This window comes from Siphateles boraxobius, unplaced genomic scaffold (genome assembly GCF_051911475.1).
Source record: "Siphateles boraxobius isolate OS27281-9 unplaced genomic scaffold, OSU_SipBor_1 65, whole genome shotgun sequence".
Classification (NCBI taxonomy): Eukaryota; Metazoa; Chordata; class Actinopteri; order Cypriniformes; family Leuciscidae; genus Siphateles; species Siphateles boraxobius.
In genome coordinates this window covers 20,845,132-20,863,900 of record NW_027509192.1, presented here as the reverse complement: position 1 = coordinate 20,863,900, position 18,769 = coordinate 20,845,132, and the positions used below count along the sequence as shown (strand labels likewise).

General features: G+C 41.7%; 2 protein-coding genes across 7 annotated transcripts in view; one reads left to right on the top strand and one right to left on the bottom strand.

Annotated features, from left to right (window-relative positions):
• Positions 1-7,998: 7,998 nt before the first annotated feature.
• Positions 7,999-14,214, top strand: svip (small VCP interacting protein). Of its 4 annotated transcripts, XR_013196687.1 has the most exons (6): positions 8,026-8,483; positions 9,385-9,435; positions 10,349-10,386; positions 11,619-11,732; positions 12,345-12,814; positions 12,847-14,214. XR_013196687.1 is itself a non-coding variant. In XM_077211453.1 (5 exons), exons 1-4 carry the CDS (start codon positions 8,421-8,423, stop codon positions 11,698-11,700), a joined length of 234 nt encoding a protein of 77 aa, XP_077067568.1. In that variant the 5' UTR covers positions 8,026-8,420; the 3' UTR covers positions 11,701-11,732; positions 12,345-14,214. The 4 variants fall into 4 exon arrangements, 2 of the variants coding, with proteins under 2 accessions (XP_077067567.1, XP_077067568.1); XR_013196686.1 differs by lacking the exon at positions 10,349-10,386; XM_077211453.1 differs by having other exon boundaries at positions 12,345-14,214.
• Positions 14,203-18,769, bottom strand: part of gas2a (growth arrest-specific 2a) — a 72,663-nt gene continuing 68,096 nt past the window's right edge. For all 3 annotated transcript variants that reach the window (XM_077211448.1, XM_077211449.1, XM_077211450.1), the window contains exon 8: positions 14,203-15,521. In XM_077211448.1, the coding sequence (XP_077067563.1) occupies positions 15,312-15,521 (210 nt within the window). In that variant the 3' untranslated portion in view covers positions 14,203-15,311. The remainder of the gene's footprint in view (positions 15,522-18,769) is intronic.

Here is an 18,769-nt window from a genome sequence, read left to right as displayed (position 1 = left end):
AGCAGTGTGCATTCTCCTTGGAGTCGAAGAGGTCGACCTCCGCCTCGCCAAAGATCTTCCATAACCACTGAATCGTCAGCGGGTTGAGAGCCCATTCTCCTGGGAGAATCTTGTCTCTGGATAGCATGTCTGCCCCTTGGTTCAGCGTGCCTGGTACATGCGCTGCTCTCAGCGAGCGCAAGTTGTGCTGGGACCATAAGATGAGTCTCCTGACCATTGAATGCATGGAGCTCGACCTGAGTCCACCCTGGCGATTTATGTACGACACTACCGTCATGTTGTCCGTTCGGACCAGGACGTGTTCGTTTTTTAGATGTGGAAGCAGGGCTCTGAGAGCCAAAGCGACCGCTTTCATCTCCAGACAGTTTATGTGTAGGTGCTTCTCCGGGTTTGACCAAAAGCCGGAGACAGGCCTGCCCTCGTAAAGGGCCCCCCAACCGATTTTGGAGGCATCTGTTGTGATCATCTTTCTCCTTGTGTTCACACCCAGACTCACGCCTGACTGGTACCAGTCGGCGGCTTTCCAGTGCGTCAGGGCTTTTATACAGTCGTGGTTCGCTCTGATTAAAAGGTGGCCCGAACGCCACGCGTGAGCAGGGACGCGGCTCTTGAGCCAGCGTGGAGAGGACGCATATGCAACAATCCTAGCTGGAGTACGGTCGATGCTGAGGCCATGAGACCCAGCATTCTCTGAAACCGCTTGACGGGGGTGCGCGCGCCCGCCCTGAATGATGTTGCAAGGCGCCGGATGGTGAGCGCGCACTCTGATGAGAGACGAGCTGTCATTTGCATCGAGTCTAGAACTATTCCCAGGAAAGAAATCTTCTGGCTGGGAGATAGTATACTTTTTCAAAATTGATTCTTAGACCCAGGCATTCTAGATGGCTGATAATCCAATATCTGTGTGTTATTAACTGACTCTCTGATTGTGCTAGGACCAGCCAATCGTCGAGATAATTCAGTATTCGCACTCCCCTTCGTCTCAAGGGGGAAAGTGCTGCATCCATACATTTCGTGAATGTACGGGGAGCCAGGACAGACGGAACGGAAGTACTGTGTACTGGTAAGACTGTCCCTCGAAAGCGAATCTCAGAAAAGGCCTGTGATGAGGCCCTATTGGAATGTGAAAGTAAGCATCTTTCAGATCCACTGAGAGATCTCCTGGGCGTACTTGCGCGAGGATATGTTTGGTTGTTAACATTCTGAACGAGCGAATCATTAGTGCTTTGTTCAGGTGTCTGAGATTTAGGATCGGGCGGAGACCGCCATCCTTTTTCGGGACGAGAAAATAGCGGCTGTAAAAACCTGCCCCGCTCATACAGGGGGAAACAGTTTCCACAGCGCCCTTTTCTATTAATTTGCGCACCTCGGTGCGTAGAACATGCGAACACTCCTTTCTCACTTTCGTCTCGACCACAGTCGTAAAACGTGGTGGTCTGCGAGCGAACTGGAGCGAGTATCCGTGCTTTATTATATTCAACACCCATTTCGGCATATCTGGAATGTTTTCCCATGCCGCTGCGTGTACAGATATGGGCTGAATACAGGCTAGGGGCGGGCCGCTGTGACGTAGGGACCCGGCCAGCGAATCGCCTGAGCTCGTAGCTCTCAGAGGCGTGGGCGCGCGCTGCGCAGCTGAGTGAATGGGCGCGTGTGTGATTACAACAGCGTGCGCTATGTCTGTAAGACTCGCAGCCTGAGCTGGGGTTGTGTTTGACACTGTAGGGACAGTGTTTATAAGTGGGGGTGCATAGACAGTGGTAGGCACACGCGTCACTTTTATAATGTTTCCCGCTTTTACTGGGGATGAATTCATAACTGTGTGAACAGTGCTTGGTGTAGTGGTGCGTACATGACCGTAGGCACGTGATCTACATTCATGGGGCGTGCAGCCTGAGCTGGGAATGAATTTGGCACTGTTTTGACAGTATCTGGGAATGCACACTTTGTGGACATGTGAACCCTTAGTAACACAGGCAGAAAAAGACTCTTTTTGTGTTTTCTGTCTGTCGCCGTAAAAACGGCGTTTGTTTGCAGGTGAGCGAGCCCTGTGACTGGCCCATTGACTGCTGTATAGACATTTCCAGCCGCCTGTAAGGGGACTGGGTAATGTTTGAGATTTTGCAGAGAGAGTGGTCCGGCTTTTGCGAGACACGCACTCTCTCTTCTCATTCCTGTGGCTAGGAAGGCTTTCGAAGCTCAGGGTTCAGCACAATCTTGGGCCGAGGACTCCGTCGCTCAGGAGGCGGCTTGCGGTTGTGGGAGCGCGAGCAGCGTCGAGCCTCAGTCTGAGGTGCGGGCTGAGAGGCGGTGGGGGCTGCTATAGCCCGTTGCGGCTGTTGCGGCCTCTGTCTGCTCTGCGATGAGCTGGAGCGTTTAGGCAGGAAATGGCGCATAGCTTGTGAGGCGTTCTGGGCCTCAGTGAAGCGTTCGGCGAAACCTTTAACTGCCGGTCCAAACAGCCCGCTGGTGGAGATAGGCTCGTCGAGAAACGGGGCCTTATCCGCGTCCATCATCTCCGTCAGAGTCAGCCACAAATGGCGCTCGAGAACAGTCAAATTAGCCATGGCGCGGCCAATAGACTGGGCGGTGGCCTTCGTGGCTCGCAGGGCTATGTCAGTCGCGCTGCGTAGGTCCTTGAAGGCTTCGGGTTCGGGGCCAGACTCGTCCAGGGAGCGGAGAAGCTTGGCTTGGAACACTTGGCTTGGAAGTACCGCCATTGAGTGAAGCGCTGACGCAGCTTGGCCGGCGGCGGCGTAGGCGCGACCAGCGAGAGCCGAAGAAGTGCGGCAGGGATTCGAGGGGTGGGAAGCCTTGGCTTTCCATCCGGTGGTGGATGGCGGGCAGAGATGATTGGCCACGGCCTCCTCAAGGGGCGGCGTTCCCTCGTAGCCTCTTTCCTTCGCGCCGTCCACAGAGGAGAGCGACGAAGAAAAAGAAGGCTTCAGACGCGCAGAGTGGGGGGCTTTCCATGACTTGGTGAGTTCGTCGTGAACTTCCGGGAAGAAAGGAGAAGGCCTTTGCCGAGGGGCCTGCTGGCGCCCCTGCAGAAACAAATCGTCCAGTCGGCTGCGGGTTGGTTCTTCGGGAGAAGACCAATCGAGCCTGAGGTCCTCCACGGCCTTCGAGAGGATGCGGATAATCTCTGTATCCATAGAGGAGCCCCCACTCGTGTTGGTTAGCGTTGACGGGGCGGGGTCGAAAGTGGAGCCCGGCCAGTCGTCAGATGCAGCGTCGATGGACAAAGAGTCATCTACTCCCCCGTCGTCCTCGGACGCGCCGAAAGTCACAAGGCCCACCGCTCTGCTAGAGGGGTGTGGGTCCGGCTGAGTGAACTGAACCGGCGGTTTGGGAAGACAAGAGCGGCGGTGAAGCACGCGGAGACTGGCTCGGCGTGACGTCACTGAGCTCAGGTTCAGGAAGCCTCTGTGAGCGGCGCTTTTTCTTAACACGCGGCTCAAACAGAGGGGTGTCGGCTATGGGCTCGCTCGCGGCGAAAGGGTAGAAGCGAGCCCGCAGTGCGGAGAGACCCAGGTCGTCACATTCCGGGCATCCGCCCTTGGTCAAAGCAGCTTCTGCGTGGTCCCGGCCCAGGCAGCGAGCGCAGATGATGTGACGATCCCCGTCTGGGAGAAGGTCTCTGCACGACGCGCAGGAAGGCATTTGAAACAACGCCTCAGAAAATTGCTCTTTTACAAATGTCGCGGGGCGAACAGATGTAAATACTTGCGTGTACCGTGCCGGATGGCTCAGTAGGATGGCGTTCGAAGGCAGCTGAAGATGCCGACGTCCTCGTAGCAATCCCGCTGGTATGCTTTTCCACGGCGGCGAAGGCTTTCAATAATCCGGAGGATCCAGCGAAGAAGGTGTTCGCTGAAGGAGATTAAATCTAAAGAACTCTCATGACGGGGCGCCCAATATATAGCTCTTGGCCACGCCCATCTTGGCGGGCTCTGACGTGCGCGGGCGCGAGGCGCGCTCATTGGTCGCGCATTCAGAGTCGCCCCGTCATTGGTTCGAGCAAGTTGCCGCAGCACAGCCAATGACCGAGCTCCTTTGCTCATTGCTGTCTGCTGTGCAGCTGCAATGCGTTTTACATATAGACTTCAATATTCTCGAGAAAAGGAGTTTTCCCATAGCGTAAGCTACTTACGCAATAGGAGAGACCTCTCGAAAGGAAACGCTTAAACTGCATACTTGCACGCGCATTGGAGCGTTGTTAAACTCACCTTTTAATTACGTTTTACCCGCAGTTGAGCGTTGCTTTGGGTCAAACTCACCTCTGACTGCCATTTTACCAGCAGTTGAGTGTTGTTAAACTCACCGCTGAATGTGGTTGGAGGGCCAGATAAAAATTATCTGGGTGCCGCCATTTGAATCGCCCTGGCATAGATCATTTTGGTAGCCTATTCCTTTTTATTTTTATTTATTGTTGTCTCGACCCACAAGGCAGACAACAGGTTTTACTGACAACGGAGACCAGGAACAGAATGCAGGTATGTGATTGTGGTAGTGATGATGGTGATGCTGAGGTGCAGGTGTGTGTGATTGGAATTCAGGTGAGAGAGTGCGCTGTGTTTGGCTGGTGTGAGAGCCTGGCTGATCTGTAATAGACATATGCTTTCAATGACAAATGTGGAACAGTTTGTTCAAATGTTCATGACATCAAGGCTAGATTATTGTAATGCTCTTATGGCTGGCTGCCCTTAACACATATATAGCCCTTCACGTCTAATTGCGATCTCAAAATTCTGGACAGTTGATAATATCTAGAATATCAAAATCGACTGCTGGCGGTTGATCCTTTTCCTATTTAGCACCTAAACTTTGGAACAGTCTTCCTAACATAGTCTGGGAAGCAGACACACACTGTCAGTTTAAATGTAGGCTAAAAACACTTTGACCTAGCATACACAGAACACATTATCAACTTCTATAATTCAAAGTTAGGCTGCATAGATTAGGTCAGCCTGAACTGGGAACACTTCCCATAAATCCTGATGTACTCATTTCATCATAAGAAAAGAATGGTGTCTACTCTAATATTAGGCTCTATGTTTATTCCGAGGTTTACCGCAGTCTGCCGGATCCAGGCCGTATCTGGATCTGATGAAGGACCTGCGCCTGGACACGACAAAATCTCAGTCCTGAAGTGTCAACTAGTCTCTCCCCTGTGAAGGCCTCCTTCCCTTCCCTTTACCTCTGTATAGATAAAACGTTGTCAAAATGATTCCAGTTCACATGGATACGTGGAAGCGACAAAAAATTCTGTATAATGAATTTTTAAGGCCAGACAAGTTACAGGGGGGTGGTCTTACATGCAGCTGTCTTACATGCGCTTCATGAGGCACACACGCTCACTTGTACACACACGCAAGGTCTCTCGCTCTCTCCGGGAGACTTGGCATGTCTGCTAATACAGGGTAGTACAGGTTTTGCTTTCAGTATTCCATCCTTAAACATTTCTGTTAATAGGAGAACATCAGATTATTTGTCAGTATACACAGTAGGGTAGACCTGGTACAGTTGAGACATAGGTACAGTAGAGACACCTTAAATAACTTGCGTGCGCAGCAAGCACAAGTTCTGATTTTTGCTGTGCACATGCGTATTAGTGTCCTCTTTGATCGTGGGAAATTTGAACAATGGACGCATCTCCGATCTTAAGATATCGGCAAAAGTTTTTTTTCTAAGGTAAGACGTTCACTTCACCATGCACACACCACAATGAATAGCTTATTATCCTTATGTGACTGTTAAACGTAACTATTATAATCACAAACGTTATTCTGTGCCCTAAAAACGGGCATATTTCATGGTATTGTGTCATGCATGGTCATTGCAAAATCTAGAGAAATGCGCGAGGTGGCCATCAGGGTACAGTTGAGACACACTGTCTCAACTGTACCCGCGATAGAGTTCTATTACGTCACACCCTGTTTAGTTGTTCAGTGTTATGATAACAGGTTAAATGTCATAATTAGCCAGCATAGGACACAAATGAAAATAAAATTGTATATTTGTGATATTTAAACTGTGTATTATTAATGAAAATATTTTCTAACATGAATGTTATAAGGATAACCTAGCATGTTGTCAAATAGGCAAGGTGGTAAAATGGGTACAGTTGATACACCATTTTTAAGATTTGTGCAGCAGTCACATAGTTAATTTAAAGAGAGAGAGTGTGTGTGTGGGGGGTTGTGCATGTGTGTGTGTGTGTGTGTGTGTGTGTGTGTGTGTGTGTGTGTGTGTGTGTGTGTGTGTGTGTGTGTGTGTGTGTGTGTGGTTGGTTGTGTGTGTGTGTGTTTGTGTGTGTGTGCGTGTGTGTGTGTGTTATGCTGTTTATGTTGTGTACATAGCCTGTATGAGGACTGTGTGTGTGTGTGTGTGTGTGTGTGTGTGTGTGTGTGTGTGTGTGTGTGTGTGTGTGCGTGTGTGTGTGTTATGCTGTTTATGTTGTGTACATAGCCTGTATGAGGACTGTGTGTGTGTGTGTGTGTGTGTGTGTGTGTGTGTGTGTGTGTGTGTGTGTGTGTGTGTGTGTGTGTGTGTGTGTGTGTGTGTGTGTGTTCACCAGGTCCAGCATGTTCCAAAGTTTAGTCCTGAACTAATCAGGCCTCATCCAAAAGCTGGCCCCAGAAAGGCCAATGGTCAACGTTGGAGGAAAAGGACCACTGAAATTCTTACTGATACCCCTGTAAAAGGAGACCCTTGAAGAGGAGAAAAGAAGATCCTCCATGAAGGTGAAGAGGAAGATCATGACAGAGACTTGACTTGACAGAGAAAAAGGAAGGAGGAAAAAGAAGAAAGAAAAGCACAGAAGACACAAAATGCCTGGTGTGTGACGAATGGTTCTCAAGTTCACGGTCGGGAGAGAAATGGGTGTCCTGCTCCAGGTGTAGCATGTGGTCACACGTAGAATGTACCCTTGGCGGAGACAGCTACACATGCCATCATTGTGAAAGTGACACCTGAATCAATTTTTTCCTTTGTTGGTTGTTTACTGTTACTTTTGACATTGTCATTGTTAGTGTTGTCATTGGAATGTTTCCATTTGTACTGTTGCAATATCTGTTCATGAAATATCTTGTTCCTCTTTTATACATTTTAACCAGTGCTAATTTAAATAAAATGAATTAATTTAAATGGATGAATAAACAAACATGTTGCCCAAATGTTATTTTCTTTATTTTTTATATTTGCAATGAATGGTTAGTTACCTTTACTTCATTTAAAATGGGTGTCTCAACTGTACCATGGTACCACATATGGGTACAGTTGAGACAAAGTTGAGACAAAAAGCACCTTATTTTTATGAGCTAATTTTGGAAAATATAAACTAATTATAATTAATTGATAATATCTTAGTCTACAAGCTAATGAAATATCATGTGGCATGTCGTGGAAATTCACTTCTTTTCAGTATCTATTTTTGTGTGAAAAATCAAAACGCAAAAAGTGTCTCAACTTTACCCAGTCTACCGAGATCATGGCAATCGCAACAGCATCACAGTGGATAGAAGAGATACAAATTAAAAAGTTTTTTTTTTATTTTTATATTTGGAATCAAAGTCACTGCAGTCATTTAAATCTCACAGTAAACAGGATATAGTTGACATGAAAATCTTTATAGATGTAAGAATATGAAGATCATGATATCCTAATATGTGGATACCAGCTCATAGGGGATAAAGGGCAATGAAGTGGTTGATGGATCAGCAAAAAAAAATATTTGTGCCTGTCAAAAGTATTAGAATGAACGAAAAACAATGAAGAATGAACTTAGAAAGATGGGAATGGTAAATACCATAAGTAAAATTTAGGCTATTTTTTTTATCTTAAGAGTCTATCTATCTATCTATCTATCTATCTATCTATCTATCTATCTATCTATCTATCTATCTATCTATCTATCTATCTATCTATCTATCTATCTATCTATCTATCTATCTATCTATCTATCTATCTATCTAACTAATGGGTAAACACTCCAATACAGTAGATGGCGATAATGCACCTTAACGTTGTTTCCACCCGCTATAAAACCGAAGAAGAAGAAGAACCTCACTTTAAGCTAAACTAATATCAAATTTATTACACATCAGAATAAAAAAAAACATATGTTTGGAACCGTGAGAAGGAGGTTTGGTGAAGATTATATTAGTCCGTTAGTGTAGTGAACGTTATTTATCAGTAGCGGTAGCTGGCTAAAGTAAGTTAGCTCAGCACAGCTTTGTTTGCAGTGCTAACGTTAGCTCTGTTCAAGCAGCTTTGCCTTTGACAGTGGCTTATATAAGCATAGAAAAGCTTTGAAACTGTAGAGTTCATCTTAGCGGCCTGGCATCATCATATGTGATCTCAAATTTACTGTCATTTGGCTGAAAGAGTTGTGTTTGTCCCTGTGCTACAACATCAGTATGGGTATGTGTTTACCCTGTCTGAGTGGAGCTGGAGATGATGTAGTAGTCACACCAGACCCTGTGAGTACTTTTAATTATATATTTATGCGTTAATTTACATTACATCTTTAACTGTGTGTTTATCTTTCAAGTGAAACGCCAACTTCGATAATGGTAGCCTACTGAGTGACATTATTAGAGAATATAATGACCTGTACATTTTGTAGTCGTTTTTATTTTATTTTTACTATTATTATTTTTTTATTTAGTGAAATGCTCTCATGTAGTTAAACCCACTGTTATACTTTCACTTATATACTTTCAGCAAGTATACGGATTATGTCCTAATTTCTTTATTTTTGTTTGGTAATTTTTTTTATCCATAAAATAAAGTTTTTGGGGATTACATAATTTCACATTAAAAAAAAATTAGGCAGGCTAACTTTTCAAATATATTTGTTTAACTAGGCCTAATAAAAAAAAAATGTGACAGGTTCCTGAATGAATACTATTGATAATGTTTAGTCTGTTTTTCCCTATTTTTAATTGTGTTAATTAATTTGTGCAGGATCATTTCCGTTTTGTTGGTGAGAGAGAGAGAGAGAGAATGTATATAATGTATAATGATAGTTTGTCATTACAAAGGTCATCAACATGAAAATACACAAATGGAATTATACTGAAGCTTTTTGGCTTCGAGAATATTGAAGGAGTTCCAATGCAGGCTGAACATGTGTTAGCTTTTCCTGCAGTGTCTGCTACAATTCTTTAATAATAATAATAATAATAATACATTGTATTTAAATGATTTTAAATTAAATTATTGATTAATGTATTAATTTAAAATGAATAAAACATTCGTTTTTTTAAAGAAACGTATCATTAGGCATCATTTATATTTGTAAAGATTTGAGTCTCACTTTTGTTATTTTCGGAGCTTGACAGACGTTTAGGTGATTTTGAAAACATGTATTTTTCACAGGAGACGAGGAGAAGACAGCTAGCAGAAGCTGCAGAGAAGAGACAGAAAGAGGTATGCTTTTGAAACTTGTTTTAAGTTAAACATACGATTATATAGGGGAACGTGTATATTTGTTACCATTTTTATCAGTTTAGTGTTACTTAAATAGTCCTTTATCCTGACCAATAAATTTACAAGTACAAATATTCCATAAAAACTGCGTTCATGAGAAACGACTGTTGTTCACAAACAACCACTCGCCAATAAACACTTTAAATTTCACTTTATAAAAGAGCTTTTGTTAGATTCATGCATTAATCAAATTGAGCTGAAAATGACCACAAAATGGGGCTGAAATACCTTGTCTTCGAAATACTATTGGTGAATTGTGCTTCAGTAGAGTTTACTATTATTTGTGGATCAGAACAAACTCCGGATTTGACCACTTATAATGGACTCCTGTCATCAGTTCGTCACTGAAGCATTGCACATTTACAGCCACAATGACAATATAAGATCAAACTCATAACATTGATAATCTAACAGGTCTCCGCAGCACCACATTGTGTATTCATTACTATAACAGGGCTCGATATTAAGCCTTTTCATGTGCTGGTCCTTCGGACAAGTAAATATGTCATTTACTTGTCAGAGTAAAAAAGTATATATATATATATATATATATACAGATTTTTTTTTTCTGTTAATATAATTTGTTGTAAAGTGATACCTGTATATGGAATATTCCATATACAGGTATCACTTTACAACAAATCTGTTTTGTTATACTCATCCTCTCATTATACAATCCTGCTCTGCATCTTTCTGCTTTTATGCATTCTTCTTCAACCTTTCAAGGAAACAAATATCTAAGAAAGAGACATAGGGATCCCATTTGAGATCCTTTTTAAACATCCAGTGTTTTATGGTGTAGTGATTTTAGTTTCGCCACATGTAACTGGAGGGCCATTTCGCTGTCTCTCAGAGGTTTAAGGGAAAGCATAGAACTGCTAAAGCGTCAGGGTAAGTACACGTCCTCCTCCTGTCCTCCTCCTTCACTTCTGGACACATCCTACAGCTGAAACACATGACACTGACTCTCACTGCTGCTGGAATCTCACAATGCTTGTGGCCGTACTGTTCTTTTTTCTGCTAGCGTAATGGTGGTTCGTCATTATCATTAACAAAGTCCCATTATCTCTGTTACTGTAGAATTTACTATTATTATAAAGTTTGACTCGTGAAAAGGTTCATTTTGAGTTGAAGTGGGTCAGTAAGTGAGTTAACAAAAGAACCACTTCGATTCAAATTGAAGAACTACTGCGAGACTACAACTATGATACTGCCACGATATATATATATATATATATATATATATATATATATATATATATATATTTATATATATATAATAGGGCTGGGAAAAGATTAATCGCGATTAATCGCATCCAAAATAAAAGTTTGTGTTTACATAATATATGTGTATTATCATTTTGTATATATAAATACACACACATGCACGTATATACATATAAGAATTTTTTTATTTATATATAAAATATTTATAATTATATATAATATAAATTATAAATAAATATATACAGTATATACATGAAAATATTTCTTAAATATATACATGCATGTGTGTGTATTTTTATATATATATATATATACAAAATAATTATACACAGTGCATACGCATATATTATGTAAACAAAAACTTTTATTTTGGATGAGATTAATCGTGATTAATCTTTTCCCAGCCCTAATATATAATATTAGTTTATAATATAATCACAATATATTTGTTTAGCTTTATAGAGCTTTTTACATTGAAAACACGGTATACGTCTATCCTTCACAGCCTCGCTTTCATACCTGTCATGGCGCTGCTCTCAAGATCAAGTCACCTTTATTTTATAGCACTTTATACGATACAGATTGTTTCAAAAGCAGCTTTACAGTGATCAACAGAAAATAATGATTCGCCGATACAAACCGAGTTCGTTTCGGCTGTACAGCAGATCTAGATTAAATGTGTCCTTGTATAAGGTCAGTGATGTCATTGGCTGGTTATCAGGTTAGTTATATTTCATTGTCTGGTGTTATTAGATGGGTGAGTTTTAGTTTTTTGCACACTCTGTACTCACATTTCCAGCTTGTCATGATTCAGCATGTGAGCACTGAATAATATCACACACTTCAGCTACTAGTATTTTGTATTGTATACTGTATTTTGTCTGATCTCTGTGTAGATTACCTACAGAGGTATCAAAAACCCGGAAGCCTTGGAGAGGAAAAAGAAGAAACAGGAAGAAACCGAGAAACAGACCATGAACTCTGTTCCTTCTGGAGGCGGGGGGCTACGGGTAATTTATTCATTTATTATTTGTTTTGCATAGCACAGAGTAATTTTAATCAAAAGTCTGTATCACTTCTGTAGACTTTAAAATAAAATTATAATTATATTTTGACACATGCATCACTATTCATTTTTATAAAATGCTCTACTGTTGGCATCAGTTTTTTTTATCTAATTAAAATGAATATTTATTCAGCAATGATGCATTAAATTGATCAAAAGTGAGTGACATTATGTTAAAAAAAGATTTCTACATTAAATGCTGTTAATTTTAACTTTCTATTACAGTTTCCACTAAAATATTAAGCAGCACAACAGTTTTCAAAATTGATAATAATAAGAAATGTCAAATCAGCATATTCGACTATTTCTTTAATTCTAGAAAATAAATTCTCCAAAAGATTATAGCCAACCTGAAATAAATGCATAAAAATACATTTCTAAAATAAATAGAAAATATGTTATATAATATTTGGGTTGGCCTTCTGAGTCGGACACCTGTTCTAAAGGTTAAGGACCTTCTTTTACTGATCTGGGAATTGAATCTGTGAAATTCAATTCCCCACTGAATGAAGAGAAGTAAGGTTATTTCAGTGTTCTGTTCTCGTCTTCTCTGCAGTGGCAGGTTGGCTAACACCGGCTGAAGGGAAGATCACTGGTGTGTCTACATCGGGGATCAACCTCGAACCTTCATCTGCAGTATTTCCCGCTGACTTGAGAGATCCTTAAAACTCTTTGTGCTTTCTTTCTTTATTTTGAAGTGTACACTAGCCAGGGGAGTTTGCATAGAGACTGCCAAGGTCTTGCACACAGCTAATCCTCCAGCTCTTCTGATTCGCCAGAGTGCATCCAGGCCACGCCCCTTTAATGCCAAGATGGGCTAGCTAGTGTGTTCCTGGGATACCGATTTTAGCTATTGATGTATTTTTTTCACAACCTATTCCGTTTATGTTCATGCATCATTTTCACACACGCAGCTTTTGTACCAATGTGCTCGCTATTTTTGACATTTTTCATTTTAATACTCATTTATACAACTGAAAAGCATGTTTTATATTGGATTTTGGGTAATTTCATCCATATTTAGCCGTTTATATCCGTTAGCGCTAACGTTTATTTAGCCGTTTATATAAGCATCAGTTACCAGTGTGTTTTGGTTTTTAAGCTCATAGGATTTTTCAGTGAGCAAGTGGGAAATGTTGTGTGATATTTAAGAGTAAAGTTACACATGAATGAAGGATATTCTGTCAGTTAGCACTTTCACTGCTTGGTGATTGTATGACTTGCTGTTCTTATGAACCAAGTAGAATGTGCATCACTTTATCTTATTAGACCTCAATTTCTTACCCATTCTCAAGGGCTTTGTATGTCTAAAGTTAAGAAAATCTTAACTTGCATTAAAACTCAACATCCATATTTACGGGCCATGCAAAATTGACATGACATGATATGATATGACTTGTCAATTATGTAGCAGCCTGAGCTATTGTGATTAGTGTGAAAAATATTGTATCTATAGGAACTCTGAGTCAGTTCTTCATATTGACTTTGATGCATTTCTTTTTAAGAAACAGTTGTAAGTTATGTTAATGAGTTGTTACCTCTGCCTTCAGGAATCACAGTCTGTGCTTGTGACAGGGAAATCGATTCGCACCAAATAATCAACAGAAATATCTTCCGATGTGTCTTTCAGAATGAGATATTAAAGGATTTCTTTCTTCTTTTTTTACAATCATTGGAATCAATAGTTAGGCCACTTTTTCAAAACTCTTCACACAGTGAGCACAGTATCAGTCTATCATTATCATTGCTTTGGTACAAAATGCAATCAATGATGACAATCACTTTCTCAAACAAAACTCTATGTAGCTATAAGCCAATTTGCACATGCTCACTCTTTTCAACACTGTTTTAAGTTCAAAGCCTAACATAATATGAAATTAAATAAGACCGCATTTCTACTGTAATACCATATTGATACATCATATCAAAACAATATGATGTAGAGGAACACTTCACAGGTTTTAGTCTTTCAATTTCATCACCATCTACTAAAGGGGGAAACTTGTGTAAATCTTGTTTTGTAAAGAATTTTTTTTTTTTTTACAGAAGAAATTGTATAATGCTACATGTTAGTGTTTTTGGTCATTGCTTTATGATTGACAGTGTGTTTTTTGGGTGGAGGTTTTGAGGTGAGTTGATTTGAGACCTATGAAGTGTTTTGGTCGTTTTAGTGCATTTTTAATGTGAAATTGACTGCTGTGCTGAGTGAAATTTGGTATAGAGAACTGTGTGAAGAGTTTTGAGAAAGATATGGGTCCTACCTATCGTGGAAAAAAAAGAACACTACAATACAATAAATCAGACAAAGTATTGCTATGTTCATGTTTACCAGTAGAGGGCAGTGACACACTTTCAGACCAGGAACTGTTTTAGAAGCACAACTGCAAAGAGTCATTGCTTAAATAAAGAGTGCGTTTGATTAAAAAGAACTCTTTATTATTATTTGCAACTATTTGCTGCTAAACTGAAAAATCTCTTGTCTTGTAACGTCGCACTCAAACCTCTTGCACTGCTACTATACTGCAAATAACACTCAATGCACTGTTTGCTTTATTGGTTAAACCTTGATTCAGCAAAGAGCTGAAAATAAGTCCTTGGAGAGTCTGGTTATTGTTAACAATCACATCAAGAAGTCACTGCAGATTTGTTAGTTGCAAGTTCATGCTATGAATCTGCCTTTCCACCTCATGCCAAAGCTGCTCTATTCATTGGATTGCGTTCTAGGATGGACCACTGGATTACACTGAACTCAAATTTCCTCTTTGCCGAATTCAAAGGTTTATTGTAATGTGTCTTCAAATATGTTCTTCTGCCTTGCACTGTTGTGAAGTTTCCAATCTGGCTATTCTCCATTGACTTTGTACAGAACTGTCGCTCACTGGATGATCTTAGGAGATCTGTAGTTTCTAAAACCACCATTCCAAGGTCACATCATCTCCACCACATTTCTTTCTACTCTGATGTTTGGCAAGAACAACTACAGCTGAACCTCTTGATCATGTCTTTATGCTTCATGGGTTATTCAGCCACATGATTGGCTGATGAGATTCCATTCTCCAAAAGAGCAAGGCCATCACAGTCAAACACAATAAATGCCAGAAAATATATATCATGACATCAAAAGATAATAATAATACCCCCATAAAATGTCATTAATATTGTTAGCAAATGGAGCACTAAAAGGAATAGCCACCAGTGTAGGAGTGAATATTTGAATTCATCCAGCGATTTCATTTGTCAGGATTGAATGTACAGTATTAGGTTATTACACAAAAGAAAAAAGAAAATGGTATACAAATAAAACGTTGATTCTGTATTCCAGTTGCCTCAGTAAGTATCTTAGTTATACATTGTCAAACTAACTGATCTACTCTGGCATTTTTTAGTGTTAAACATTATTTTTCTCCTTTGAACACTAGTTAAACACAAGTTCACATGTCCTTGTGGCATCTACAATGGCTAGCCAGTGAGCTATGCTTCAAAGTTACATTTAAAGTCATTATTTCATTTGTACATTTCTTCTTTACTTCTTGCTTTTGTAGTGGGCCGCCACTACCAGGTAGCTGTCAGGTGCAAGGTCTTTGATGTTTGGAGATTTTCCAGAGATCGGCGAAATCTTGCCTTCCACACGAGTGATCTGGAGCATGCGGCATGGATCGTGCTTTAGCAGGTAGCTCTCAAACGTCTCCCAGCCTCCACCAACACGCACCATCACATGTTTATTATGCAGCATCTGAGGAGACAGAGAAAAGGAGTTTAGAGATGCACATATCTAGCTTGGTTGGTTGGTTGAGTTTCACATGCCAACACACTGCACTCTGTGCAAGTATGTGGAAGTAGACACTTGGCTAAAAGCTTTTTTGGAGTGTCATACCTGATTGGATAAGCACTTTTGTGCAATTTGACTCATCAGGAGGTGAGATGTAAAAACGTCTTGTTGTTCAGGTCACATGTAGCCTACTTCTCCCAAATGGAATCATTTTGTAAGTACGGGAGCAAACAATTAACAATCATGGATACCGTAAAACTTCAAATAATAGCCCGGGCTTTTATTTTTCCAAATCGTCGAACTGTACCGGCTTGTATTTGAAACAGGCGTCTATATGAGACAGGCCTTTATAATTTAGTGTTGAGATGTTGTTCATTGAGATGTTGTTCCTTGAGTCTCTCTCTATAAATCTCCAAATGCTCCATGTGAAACTGTGGTCTTCCGACCTTTTACTATCGTGTCAATTGATTTTGATTGATATGCGCGAGGGAGAGAGAGCAAGACAGCGCTCGCCACTCGTGTTGTTTGAAGACGTGAGAGTGTGCGCACGGCCGGGGCGCTCTCTCTGCTCGTTTGCGCCCTGTCAAGCGCAGCAGTCATTCTATTACATCACTCACCGATCAAAAAAGGCTTTGGCGGGACACAAATTTGCTTTGGCGGCCGCCAAAAAGCAGACGATCTGACGGGTTTTAGAAGATTAAATACAACCCGAAACTAAAAAACAGACCCGGCCTCTATTTGAGACCGGCATTTATTTACCCAAACCTGTCGTCACACTAGGCGTGTAAAAGAGACAGGCGTCTATTTGGGACTCGGCTATTATTTGAAGTTTTACGGTAATACACATGGATTGAGCTACCAAAAAACTCAGCTGAATTCTGACAGAACACAATTCATGACGCAACACAAGTACACAACTTGAAAAGCCCCTATAGAGCTCGGGATCGTTTCATCACGTCGCAGTGCATTGTGGGAATCACGGTACGGAAGTAGATGTACTGTATAGTAGGCAGTACGTAAATGACCCTTCGCTAAGCCACGCTCGAAAACCGCCACTGGCCAATCGTGTCTTAGCAACCGTAACTAGGCACGGGAGGTCTGGCAAGCTTTCGAGCGAGGAAAACATGTTGAAGCGTTGTGCGTATGGATTGTGCTAACGTAAAATAAGACGATTAAAGACAGACCGAGGCTCACTGATATACTTTAAAATATATTTCAGCATTTTGTTAATCGACGGCCTACTACCCCTGACTGAGTAACTTTAACCCAATCCGATCGTGGCTCTCTCGGTGTAAGTGTTATTCCACAAGATTTATGGATATGATATGGATATTTATATTTATGGTTTGATTTATAATTATTAGAGTATTTTCACATTTCACTTACCCTGCTGTGCACGAACATAGCTGTTCCTCAATTTGTGCGTTTCCCATTTGAATGGTCAGCGTATGACGCCTGCTGTTTGCGCTGGGACTATAGGCTTTAGCTTCAATTTTTATGAAATTGTTTGCTAATCGGTTGCATATTATGTCGTGGATATATCCCTCGAATGCATACTGGAGTCCCTTTTGTCTTACTCTCTCAGATATTTCACATGTTTGCCAAAAATTACTAATTATCTCATTGGGAATGTCTTGACACCGGTGCATACACACTGTAATAGACGTCCCAGGCGCGAAAGCTTGACAGGCGTAGCAACAGTAACTAGGGAGGGCGGGGCTTAGCGAAGGGGTCAATTACGTTGGTCATTAGATAATATTAGGTTTAAATTAGGATATTTTTAGGAAAATGGTTCAGTATTGCTGTATTGTGAACTATAAGTGGTGGTCTTTTTGCTTTGTAGTCAACTCCGTTAGCGCTAACGGCTAACGATAGTGCTAGTTACGCATGTAACTGTGGTTCTGTGAATTCTGGATGACCGCCAGAGGCAGTGTAAACACTATTGATTATCGCAGTGCCAGCTAGATAGGTTGAGAGAATATACCAACAAAGTCACGTGGCGTGACGTATGCCGAGCCCTGGAGGGTAAAAGCTATAGTTGCTCAGCACTCTACCTCGGTACGCCTTTCTCGCGCATTCCGAGTGACTGAGAACTCTGGCGGTCATCCAGAATTCAAAGAACCACAGTTACATGCGTAACTAGCGTTCTGTTTCATTCTTACTGACCGCCAGAGGCAATGTAAACACTATGGATGACACATACCAACATAGTCATGAGGAATGCCACCCACCTGATTAAATTAAGGCTGCTCCAGAAGAACCGCAGAACTAACGGCATGATGAGCAGCAATGTTGACCTTATAAAACCGCGCAAACGTGCATGGAGAAGCCCAGGTAGCGGCACTGCGATATCCAGCAGGGAAACTCCTCTAAAAACAGCCCATGAAGATTAAATGGCCCTAGTGGAAATGGCAAGTTAGTCTCCAGGGCAGTGGTCTCCCTGCCACCTTGTAAGCCAGCGTAATGGTCTCTACTATCCAGTTCGACAACCTCTGCTTCGACACCGGAGCACCTTTCTTCACACCACCATGGCAGACAAATAACTGGTCTGACTGTCTAAATTGAACTGTAGAGTTCACATAACACTTCAATGCCCGAACAGGACACAAAAGTTGGGCACTTGAATCAGACCCTGAAGTCTGAAAGGAGAGCAATTCAATGTGCTGATTTATGAACTGAGGAAGAAGGAGCTTCGGAAGAAAAGAAGGATTGGGTCGTAGAACCACCCCGGAGTCATCCGGTAACCAACGCAAGCACAGTTCACTAACAGACAATGCGTGCAACTCACTGACTCGCTTCGCAGTAGCAATAGCTAACAAAATAGAAGTCTTCAAGGACAAAAATTTAATGTCAATGCTTTGAAAGGGCTCAAATTGGGGTGAGCACAGGAATGCAAGCACGAGTGACAAATCCCACACAGGAAAATGAGGATTCCGAGCAGGGTTCAGACGGCGCGTGCCCCTGAGAAAACTGCAGACAAGACTGTGAGAGCCAAGAGCCACCAACTGGAACATGATATGCAGAAATTGCAGCAATGTACACTTTCAACGTGGAAGCTGCTTTTCCTTCCTCCAGTAAACGCTGAAGAAAGCTTAAGATACTTGGAATATCGCATGTTGCAGGAACAAGCCCCCGTTCCTTACACCATGCAGAAAAAAGCTTCCAACGGGAAGCATTAATCTGTCGTGTGTAAGAAGCCCTAGCATTAGAGA

Excerpts from the sequence above, each read along its gene's own strand:
- svip (XM_077211452.1), top strand. The coding sequence starts at position 8,421 with ATGGGTATGTGTTTACCCTGTCTGAGTGGAGCTGGAGATGATGTAGTA. Across the intron at positions 8,484-9,384 it reads TAGTAGTCACACCAGACCCT|GAGACGAGGAGAAGACAGCT; the intron begins GTGAGTACTTTT and ends TATTTTTCACAG. Across the intron at positions 9,436-11,618 it reads CAGAGAAGAGACAGAAAGAG|ATTACCTACAGAGGTATCAA; the intron begins GTATGCTTTTGA and ends ATCTCTGTGTAG.